Here is a 12039-nt window from a genome sequence, read left to right on the forward strand (position 1 = left end):
TTGTTGTCTTGAGAGATCATTGGTTTCTAAATGTTCGATTCTAGCCTTTAAGGACTGGTTTTCGGCTCTAATGTTTTGGTTTTCCTTTTCAATCTGGTCATTTTTGGTCTTCAGTTGTCTTGTCTCACTTTCCAATTGCGAAATTCTGCCTTTTAAACTGTTATTTTCTTGCCAGATTTCTTCCATCTTCCTCAGCATTTCATTTTTAAACTCTTCCATAACTTGTGACCAGCTTTCATTTTTTTGGGGAGGTTTGGATTTTTGTTTTCCCTCCTCTGTTGTCTGGATTTTCTCTGTGTAGAAGTTGTCCAGTGTTCCAGAATTTCTCTTGATGGTCTTTTTCTTCTGGACTTCCTTATTGCTGGCCATTGTTAGCCCCGCCCCTTTTCCGCTTTGTCTTTGCACTCCGGGTCTGCCTGGGCCTTGCAAGCTTGGGGGGGGGGGGCCTCCGGTCTCCTTGTCCTTGGGGTCAGGCCTCCTGGTAGTTCCTGGTCTGCCCCTCTGCCCGAGGTTCCTTCAGCAGTCTTTGGGGCTGCTTCCACAGCCACGCTCAGGTCTGCACTGGGTCCTCACTGGAGGTCCAAGCCTGGGCTGGAGATCGTTATTCAAGCCTAGGGCACTGCCTTTGCCTGGGCTGATGCTCTTAGGGCCCTGCCTTCACCCCTGCAGAAGGTAGTGAAAGTCTGTGGCCTGGAGATCTTTATTCGCACCTGAGGCGATGCCTTCAGTGCTTGGGAAAGGCCACGTTTTTAGGGGCCTTTGTCCTGGCTGGAGGCGGTGCCTTCACCCACGTGGGCGCTCAGGGAAAGTCCCAGCCACCTGGGGTCCCTCCTCTTGCAGCGCACAGGTACGGGCTCAGGGGCTGCCAGTGATTTTCTGATTGCCCCAGTCCTGTTTACCGGCTTGTGCGGTGTGGGGGGTGGGGAGGGGCTTCTTCCTCTCGTGTTTTAGTGAGAGCTGTTTCACCCCTTTAAAGTGTGGAAATGCCCCGATTCTGCGTACCTTCAATGCTGCGCCCTGTTGTGGGGTTCCTTCGTTCCTCTGGACTCGTTTTTATTTCCCCTTGAGGGGTCCTGTGTGGTTCCGTCAGGAGAGATCGAGCAGCTGCTCCTTACTCTGCCGCCATCTTAACCGGAAGTCTCGGGATATCCAAAGTACATTTCTTTAGAAACTTGTTTGTAATATAAAATCTTTTTTTTTTCAGCTTGAGTTTGGTAATCTACTTTGTGGTGATGATTACTGTTTTTTGTTTTAAACCACTCTTTTATTGACGTAGGCATCTTGGAGTGTGGAAACTGTATAGTGAAGTAGAGTGACACCTGGTCTGTAATTTATAGTTTTAAAGAGCTCCTTTGAGCACTGAAAGGTTCAATGACATTTCTGTATTCATGGAGTTAATATATATCGGAGGCAGGGCTTTAACTCAGGACTCCCAAAAGCTGGGCCATTTCTCCTCTCTTCTTTGAGGAAGGACCTGGTCCCTTATGCTTCATCCTTCCTTGGTCTTTAATCTCATGCATACTCACCTCTCTTTTTATGTGCTATCTTTCCTCATTAGAATGTAAGATCTCTGAGGGCAGGGGCTATCTTTCTTATTTGAGTTGTATTCTAGTGCTTGGCACATTGTAAGTGCTTAATAAATACTTACTTACTTACTTGAACACTCCCCATATGATCTCTCTTATGATTAATAATGTTTTATTATAATTTTTATTTGACAGTCCTAGAGGTCAAAGGTGTTTTTATTCTCTTTAAAAATTCTTCTTTTCAACTTTTATATTCTACTATTGATTTGTTTTTCTAATAGTAATACTGTTTTCTTTTTTTCCCCCCATTGATTTTGGTCTACCCTGCTTTTGTAAGAGTAGGGAAGAATATTCCAATACAAAGAATAAAGTACTGAAATCATCTTTTAGGATCCTCTAATCTAAAATGGAAGATTCTATAACATTTGCATTACCTGATCACTTTTAAGTGAAAGCTAGGTTAGTACAACTGGATAAAAATTGATACCAGTTTTTGGGGCCTTTTCCCAGCCTTGGATATATTTTTAGGAGATAAGATACCCTTCAAGCAGAAGTCAACTTAGATGATTGATGTGATTTTCTTGGATTTGGACCAGAATAATATCCTTAGTCCCAGGAATAGGGGTGAGGGTGACACCAGCATTGGAGGTTGACAATCACAGATGACAGTCAAGACTATCGACCTCCAGGTTCTGGATCAAGGTAACCTTTTTATTGGATGCCCTCTGTGCTGAGATGATGTCAGTTGAACATACTTTCTTTGCAGCAAGCTCTTGGCCATAAAAGATTACTTGCTAGGCAGGCTGCAATCTCTCCAGGCATCTTGCAGTAAGTTTATCCTATGGAAGCTTCAATACTCTGTATTGTTCAGCATTGAACTTCATAAGAGTTTTGTTGTTTGCATCAACTTGAAAGGTGCTCCCATTCTTGTGGCTAGACTCCTGGAGGGGAGAAGTCATATTTGCTGGGACACAGTAAATGGAGTCTATTTTTGGTGGGCAAAAGCTTTTCTTTGGTATCCTCTTACACAATCTGGGCAGTTGGGGAAGACTGAGGAATGATAAAAAATGTAATGTTATGATGTTTCTAATCCATAGCCATTATGCTTTTCTTACCTTTGCTCAACTCCTTCACATGCACAGTCTGCTGCTTAGTATGTGGTACAGAAACTTGGAGAGCTGTTAGTAACTTGATTTCTTTATGTCCAATTGTTGTCCTTCAGGGAGCAAGAAAGCATGTAGCTACCCAGGAAAGGGAAGTTAGCCTTTGTGACTGGGCACTTGAGGGCATGGAAAAAACATCTCTGAAGCATTTATCCATTTACTTTTGAAAGGTCTTGCTTCCAGCTCTGTCTTGGTTGATTCCTCCTTCTCTCAATTTCTCAGCTTCTGAAGGTTTCTCATGCGCCACTCTTTTCTCCTCTTCTTGCACAGTGAGACATCTTATGGCTCCTCGAAGAACAGAATCCACCTGTTCTAGCCCCTCCTCTTTAGTTTTCCTTCCACACTCTGTAAGATATTGGTCCAGTGCAGCAGTGGAGGTGATTTATCCTCAGATAGCCACAAGTGGTCATGGTAGATAAGGAGCACAGTAAAGCTTCTCAACTTCAGCCCCAAGGCCAGCATTTTAGCTGTAGACATAGTAGCCACTTATTGTATTACCTCAGCCTTGGAGTTCATGTTTTTGTGTTTGTCTGGAGGGGAGATATTCCCTAATTCTTTTTCCTTATTTTCAGGATCACGGCTTTTTCTCTAGCAACTTTTAGTTAACTGAAACTTATCTATTTATATTAACCTCACCTGACAAAAACTTGACTTATGAAATAATAATATTAACTTTAAACATTCCCCAGGTAGAAGCTAGAGGGAGGTTTGAAACTTCCCCAAATACTGTAGTTATTGTCCAAGAGAATTTTCCTGAAGAAAATCTTAGATTTTCCTTAGAAAATCTTTTCTTGGCTATCTTAGTGGTATATAAATTTCCCCTCAAATTAGTCCAAAGTGAGGCCTCTTGAGTAGTTTAATCTGTAATCTGACTTAGTTATCCTATAGAGTTTAACTGAGGCAGTGTTAACCTCATTTCTTCATTCGAAACGTGGAGCAATCAAAATTGACTATTTCATGTGGAAATTTCTTACCACTGACTATAAAAGTCAGGACACAAAATTTAATGCTGACCTGTCTACCAATGTATATGGGTTGGTGTGTAATACATTCTTTGTCTTACCAAAAAGGAAAAAAAAAGTCAGAGGAACTGAGGATAGTGATGAGATGGAAGACCAAGAATGATGGGATCCCACAGGATGAGGAGGTTTTCCCAATAATGGACTTCCTGGTAGAAAAGTCAAAGAAGTCCCAAAGTTGTGCATCCACCTGACAATGAATATGTGACAGGTTGTCAGCCATGTAGATCTGATTTTTATAATGAATTGAGTAATGGATTAAGTGTTTAAACTGTGGCACTAATGATGTTTTTCTAATGGATCATTCCACCTATGCCTGGACTCCATGAACCTCCTAACAAAAGAGATGAAGTAACAGCCTTTTGCTGTGACTTTTTGGCCAGATGCAGGAAATCATTTACCTGGGTCTGATAAGTCACTTATTCCTCTCTGGATTTTTGTTTCTTCATCTAAATCTAAATCTAAAGATGAAAATGTCACCAGTATGTGCTTTACAGGACTGTTGTGAAAATCAAATGAGAGAATGGAAGTAGAGCACATTGTGCCCTATTAATGTTGGTTTGAAGTTCTAGTTGTTTTCTTTCTTGCTGAAAATATGATGGTACAATTATTGTTCATAGGGAGAAATGTTATTTGCTTTTAATATCTATTATTCTTTCTAGGTATTTTATGGTTCTTATCCAAGAAATGGCCTTGAAAATCGATCAAGGATTCTTAGGTGCAATTCTTGCACTCTTAACACCAGCCACTGACCCTGAAGCTGAAAGGAAAAGGGTAATCATACTTTTAAAAGTTTCAATTGTATCTCTTAGAAAAACATAAAGTGATAAATAATTAAAATTAGGTGTTTAATTGAATTAGGTTTTTTTTCTTTTTTTTTTAAACCCTTAACTTCTGTGTATTAGTTCCTTGGTGGAAGATTGGTAAGGGTAGGCAATGGGGGTCAAGTGACTTGCCCAGGGTCACACAGCTGGGAAGTGTCTGAGGCCGGATTTGAACCTAGGACCTCCCGTCTCTAGGCCTGGCTCTCACTCCACTGAGCTACCCAGCTGCCCCCAATTGAATTAGTTTTTTAAAAAAGAAATTATGATTAAGAATTTATGTTAATGATTTTATTTCTAGACCAAATTAATTCAGCAAGATATTGATGCTCTAAACACTGAATTAATGGAAACATCAATGACGGACATATCAAGTCTCAGTTTCTTTGAACATTTCCATATTTCTCCTATTAAGGTATGTTGTAACTATTTTGGGATATAGGAAACAAATTTTTGATAACAAGTAATTCATTTTGAAATTTTGGGAGAAAGTTGATCAGGTGAAGGTTTCAGTTCAGGGAATTGGAATGTATAAATAGAACAAATTGTCTAATAGTATGTTTGATATATACAATGGCCCATTGTCCTACAGAGAAACTGCTAGTGCATGTTCTTCAGTTCTAAATTAATAGCTCTCTTTAATTAATTAACTAGTTAAAGAACTAGCTGACAAAAGCTTTTCCTAATTAAGCATAGAAGTATCAACCAACATTTAATGGATCAATTGTGGCCTCTGTCTGAACAAAAAGTCTTCATGGGCATCCTCATCACTATGTGAAAATGCAGAAGTTGTTATTACACTATTACTGTATTGTTCCCTCTCTAAAATTTTGTTAGAATCTAATGAAAAGAAAATGGGATTTCTTTCACTTCCTTAAATTTGAAGTTCATGTTCCCCCTTGCTTTTTTTCCATTTTATTCTTCTTTTTAGCTTTCTTAGAGAAATTATTTTATGTATATTATTCACTTCAACACAATAAATTTGTTAAGTGGGCTAAAGGAATAACAGATTATCTTTTAAAAAATCTTGAAATCCTGCATTTAGTCCATAACTATCTAGCTCCATATAGACTGGTTTGACTATTTTAATAACTGGCTCAGCCCAACAATTGTTTGATCTGATATATAAAAAATAGAATTGATTGTCTCTTTGTCTTGAATTGACAGACCAGTCTGGTTGAATACTTAGAAACAAAATTAGAGGGTCAAATTTGTTCATTTTTTTCTCTTTGAAAGAAAATATGATACTTTGTTAGAGATTATAGAAATTTACGTATTATTCTAAAGCACACAGGAAATTAGGAATGTGATAAGTAATGGACCATAATTCCCTTCCCATTTCAAAAGGAGAGGGTGTACCCTGAGGGAGGTATAGAAACTAGAGGCGTGTTTCTACATGTAATTGGAGAAAAATAAAATATTTAAAAGACACAAAAAGTTATAGGTGCTGTGAGCTTATCTTTGAACCCTATAATGAAAGCCATTTCTTGGACAAGAACATAAAATACCAAGACAGAAATTTGAATGTTATATTTCACAGCTATTCTGAAAGTGGACAGATGTATATATTAAAAACAAAAAGTGTCACATTGTCTTGTCTTGGCAGTTCCCTTTGCCAAATAGTCTTCCCTAACTCTTTGTAGAGAAAAACTGGTTCATCTCATATATTATATATGTATAATATATCTTGTTATATATATATCTTATTATTTTGAAAGATTTTTGCCCTTGAATTTTTATAAAGTTATAAAATGAAGAACTAAGTGTTTAGGATATCAAAACCTAAAAACCTTACATATTTTAATAAGCATTTCTTAGATACACAGAGTATTATGCATTCTTACAAAAATTCTTATATTTTTCTGCATTATTAGTGGGTAGCTAAGAATACAAACAATCTTAATCCAACTATTTGTAATATCTTGTTGAATTGATTTCAAAGGAAATATGCTTGCTGGTTAATGTTTTATATTTACTTAACTTATAATTTATGTCTTCTCACATAAAATATGTCAGCATTTACTTTAAATCCAAAAGTCACCAAACTATGTATACCTTAGAAATACTACAAAGAAGTCAAAGATAGATGGAAAGGACCCATATGTACAAAAATATTCACAGTACAATCTTTTGTTGAAGCAAAGGATTAGAAACATAGCTGATGCCCATTAATTGAGGAATTAACAAATTATGGAGTATAAATTATCAATAGAATATTATTATGATGTAATAAATAACAAAAGAATGGCTACAGAGAAACTTCTAAGACATGTATGAATTGATGTACTCAAACAAGAACAACCAGGAGAATACAACTTGGAATTCCCTTCTCATTTCTTCTTTTGAAAACTACCTATTCATACTCTGACCTATTGGGTTTATATTCATACAAATATCATACATAGTATTTACATGTGTATGTGCCTATCTAAATTCTTTTTGTATCTTGGATATAAAACCTTTACCAGAAATATTTTCTACAATGATGCTTTCCCAGTTAACTAATTCCCTTCTTATTGTAACTGCATAGTTTCTATTTGGGCAAAAGCTTTTCAATTTTTATATCTGTATAAAATATTTTTTATCTTTTATGATCAGCTTTTTTTTTCTTATTCACAAATCCTTATCCAGCATTTACTTTTAATAATTCTGAATTATTGAAGTAGTAATTAATAACATCTCAATAGTTATAATTTGGTACTAATGTATATTTCCAGGATTTGTAGGGTGTTTTTTTTTCAGATGGCCTAAAAATCTGTTATAAAGTTGAATAAAGAATACTGACAAGAAGCTGACATGAGCATTCCCTGGTTTGGGTTTCTTTTACAATTTTAACTGCCATACCCTCTTGATAATATTCCATAATGCAACCAAAAATATTTATGCTAGCAAACTGAGAAGACTGTGGTGCTCTGAACTATAAAAATTAGAGATTGAAAACCTTTTTTGGGAACTTCTTTTTAGGAACTTTTAGGAACTTCTTGCTTTTTATGTTATTAAGAAGAAATTTTCAGGTTCGTTCTTTCTCTCTCTCTCTCTCTCTCTCTCTCTCTCTCTCTCTCTCTCTCTCTCTCACACACACACACACACACACACACACACAGAATTTCAGATGAACAGATTGTTTCCATCTCTGCCTTCATGACTTTGCATAGGCTGTCCCCTGTGCTTCAGATGTTTTTCCTTTTTACCTCTGCCTCAAAGAATTCGATAGATAGGATGACCTGCTCAAGCACTTTCCCAAGCCTCACTTTCCCAAGCCTCACTTTCTGCCCCCTACTTGGGCCAAACCTGAGGGAATTATTTCGTATTGCCTATTTATATATTTTGTATTAATTTCCCTGTGTATAGCTTATTTCCCCACAATAGTAGTGTCTTGCATAGCCTGTAGAAGTTGCTCAGTAAATGCTAAGTGAATGAATGGATATTTGGATTCTGATAGAAATTTCATTTTAATTTTCTTATGACACATATGAGGAGACATTCCAAATTCATTAATAGGAGTTATGTAGAACTTGGGGCTCTTTCACTATATTGAACTGAGAAAGAAAAAGAAAAAAAAGAAGTCAACAATATGAAAACTGTTTTATGACATCTCTCAGTGTCATTAATTATTATTAATACTAATGATAATAATAGCTGGGATTTACATAGTGCAAAGTAATTTATAAGTTTGCAATGTAATTTATATAGTTTATCTCATTTTATCCTCACCACAATCTTGGAAGGTAGATGCTATTATTATCTCCCTTTGCAGGGCAGAAAACTGAGGCAGACAGAAGTTAAAGTGACTTGTCCAGTGTTACACAGCTAGTAAATATTTGAAGCAAAATTTAGGCAAAGCATTCTATTCTTTGTGTTACCTAGATGCTTCTGCTGCATCAATAATTCACAGTTTTTGAATAATATAACTCAAGATTATTATCAGTAATCTTTGAGAAGTCATGAAGAACAGAAGTAGCATCAAAATGTTAGAGACAAGCATATTCTCAGTTTTTTAAAAATAGATGTTGATGCATTCAGCAGCACATATAACAACAAATGATGTTTAGTTAATTAGGTGAAAATAAAGCATTTGTAAATATTGATAACTGGTAGCTGATTTACCATGTTATTTCAGCTCATTTCATATTTGTTTTGCTTGTATTCTTAGCCACCATGAATGAAAAACAATCAATATGTTGGTAAAATATTAGAACTCTCTTAACAATTATTAAATAAATTAGTTTGAAGTTTTATATTTTAAGTGAATTACCAAGCAATTTGTAGACTGATAATTTTTGTTGTACTATAGAGCAATATTTTTTTGGAAGAAGCATAAGTTGGTCATATGTGTAAGCTGTTTCACCCAAGGAATCGAATAGTTTTTTAGATATAACTATTAAAAATCATTTTCTTTTAGTTACATTTAAGCCTTTCTTTGGGTTCTGGTGGTGAAGAAGAAAAACAGGAAATGATTGCAATTCATTCTGTCAACCTGCTATTGAAAAGCATAGGTGCCACACTGACTGATGTAGATGACCTCATATTCAAGTAAGCATTATCTCAACTACGTTGAGAATATAAAAGGTTACATTTCATTAGTTTACATTTCCAATTATTAATTTTCACTATCTGTACCATTCAGAGCACATACTGATAACTTGGAAAAATGTTAACTGAATAGTCTTACCTAAGCATTTCATTCCCATTATCCTCATGCTCTTATTTAAATTGGTTTTATTTTCAGAGATAAGCTTTGTATTGGTTAAAAATAGAGATCTTATACCCAATCATTATTTTGTCATTACCCAGGTAGCAGCATATCTTATTCCAGAAGTTAAGTGGCTTCATTCTCACTAATTATCAACCACAGACTATGTTTGAAGTGTTGAAAATTAGGCATAGAAATTCACAAATCTGTATTCAGTCAGAGAACATTAAATAAACTATATCTTAAATATACTTCATTTCAACAAAAAAAATTAGATTAGTGTAGTTAAGATGAGATTTTTCTATAGAGGATAGTCTAGTATCTGTTTACTAATGGAGATAGATATCCTTAAGTTATCATGGATCTTAGACTTTTTGTCAGATTATATCTTTTTTTCTATAATTTTGGCAAGAATGAAATACTAAAAAGGTAATTTGGAGAAATCAGTAAATGTGTACAGTAATAAACTGCCAAGTTTGTGTAGCCAGTATGGAAAACTAATTATTAAAATTTTTAAATAGCCAAGATTACAGATGTATTTAAATTAAATATCATTTACTAAGAATAACTGTTTATCTGCATACTTTTTTTTCAGACTTGCATACTATGAGATTCAGTACCAGTTCTACAAGAGAGATCAGCTCATGTGGAGTGTTGTTAGGCATTACAGTGAACAGGTAATTTCTGACTTAAAACAGAATGACCCCATTTTTATTTGCCCAGTAGGGCAGGTTGCCACCTAATTATTTACTTGGTACTTTACTTGAATAAGAAAAATGTATTTCTTTGACTTTTTGTTTCTTGGATGTCATTTTTTCAATAAAACGGATTTTATCAAGATGGATGTGTATGTATATGTATATGTATTGTAGCTAGTGGCTGGGTACTTCTGGAAACTATTGTACTTCTCAGGCTCTATAGTTTCTAGGGAATCAAATGGCCTCCTAGGAATAATTTGAACTTGGAGAGAAAATCTAGCCCAGTAAGTTATGCCAGAGGAATCCTGTAACTCAGTGCCAAAATTTTGCTGAGGCATACATAGGGTGTTCTGGTATTAAGTCTGTGCTCAGGAAGATCCATTAACTAGTTAGGGCTTCTTGGGTATTATTTCTATCTTGTAAGTTGCATCAAGGTGCTATTTACTTGTGGTACTGGCATTCCACTTCCTTTTTTGCTATGATTTCCAATTATGACCTGTCATACATTTCCCTTCAATTTGAATGTTTAGCTTAACTAGAATTGTTTTTCGAAAAGCATGTGGCTTTTTTTCCTGATCTTATTAAACAAATAAATAATCTCAGAAATTGTAATGAGTCTCTTCTTTATTCTTTAGTTTTTGAAGCAGATGTATGTCCTTGTATTGGGTTTAGATGTACTTGGAAATCCATTTGGATTAATTAGAGGTCTCTCTGAAGGTGTTGAAGCACTCTTCTATGAACCTTTCCAGGTATTTAATTCTGTTTGTTTTTACTCCAAGTCAAATTCTACTCTTACCTTTTTTTCTCAAAACAAAGTAGATTTTAAGTTTGGCAAATTAATGAAATGTTTAAATAGTTAATCCATTTCGAAAGGTTTAAATTTACTTTCTACATTATTTGGGCTCTTTAAAGGAGCTTAGTAGTATGTCTCTCTCCTTTAATCACTTTAACCCTATTTGCCTAGCCCTCACCCTTCTATCTTAGAGTTGTTAACAGGGCAGAAAGTAAGATTTTTTTTTTAAGTAATATATATCTCTGGGGTAGGAGTTCTTAACCATTTTTTTTTTGGTCATGTTCCTTTGTCAATATGGTGAAGTCTATGTCTTCTCTCAGAATAAAGATTTTAAATGCATAAAATAAATTATATAGGGTTACAAAGGAATTCAATTATGTTGAAATATAATTCTCAAAATATTAAAGCACCAACTACAGGCTAACACTTTTTGTTCTAAATATTTTAAGAAACCAAAGAGGTAGAAGATAATTTGGAAATGAGTTTCTGACATACCAGATTTAAGTTTATACTCTGAATCCTGATATCAGAACTATGTTGGCTTAATTTTGCCAAGACTCTTTGTTTCTTGTGTGCTTTCTTCTCTAGGGTGTGCTTAAAGTAGATGATGTTAAATTGACATTTTTAGTTTTTTTACAAAGTCTGACAAAATTCTCTTTAGAGGTAAGGATGTTATGACCATAACATAGACTTGGTTTTCTCAACTATGAGAGAGGAAAATAGGTGAGAAGAGCATTAAAGGCATGTATTAAATAGAATTTTCAAAAAATTTTGAAGGTTATCCCTGGAAAAATATGTATGTCTTTGTTCATCCCCAAAGTATGATTAAAGACTTTTAAGTTGTGAGACATTAATTTTTTTTTTAATCAGGGAGCTGTTCAGGGCCCTGAAGAATTTGCTGAGGGGTTAGTAATTGGAGTAAGAAGTCTCTTTGGACACACTGTAGGTATGTGCCATTTCATTTATTTGTTATTGTCAATGAAAGATATTATATAATAAAATTCTCATGTTTAATCAAAGTGAAATCTCTTTTTTAATAGAATCTCTTACTAAAAATATTTGTTCTGCCTTTAAGTGAAAGATACTTATAAGAGCAGCCTATGGCTCTTCTGAGTTGATCCATTTTAAAGAGTTTTAATCTGACCAGCAAGATAGCTACATAACATAAACTTTTCTAAATAAAAATCTCAAAATAAGTAAATTACATTAATTAAATATGTTAATGGACAAAGTGCTTATAAATCTTAATGTGCTATATAAATGTACTATATAATGTGCTATTAGCAATTTTACTTTTATTATGATGATGATTATTATCTACCCGCT

At 34.8% G+C, this 12039-nt stretch overlaps 1 protein-coding gene across 4 annotated transcripts in view; it reads left to right on the forward strand.

Annotated features, from left to right (window-relative positions):
- Positions 1-12039, forward strand: part of VPS13C (vacuolar protein sorting 13 homolog C) — a 210849-nt gene that overhangs the window by 184855 nt on the left and 13955 nt on the right. For all 4 annotated transcript variants that reach the window (XM_044665387.1, XM_044665388.1, XM_044665389.1 and 1 more), the window contains 6 exons: positions 4371-4482; positions 4831-4944; positions 8932-9062; positions 9818-9899; positions 10556-10669; positions 11584-11659. In XM_044665387.1, coding sequence (XP_044521322.1) covers positions 4371-4482; positions 4831-4944; positions 8932-9062; positions 9818-9899; positions 10556-10669; positions 11584-11659 — 629 coding nt within the window. The remainder of the gene's footprint in view (positions 1-4370; positions 4483-4830; positions 4945-8931; positions 9063-9817; positions 9900-10555; positions 10670-11583; positions 11660-12039) is intronic.

This window comes from Gracilinanus agilis, chromosome 2 (genome assembly GCF_016433145.1).
Source record: "Gracilinanus agilis isolate LMUSP501 chromosome 2, AgileGrace, whole genome shotgun sequence".
NCBI classification, from domain to species: domain Eukaryota; kingdom Metazoa; phylum Chordata; class Mammalia; order Didelphimorphia; family Didelphidae; genus Gracilinanus; species Gracilinanus agilis.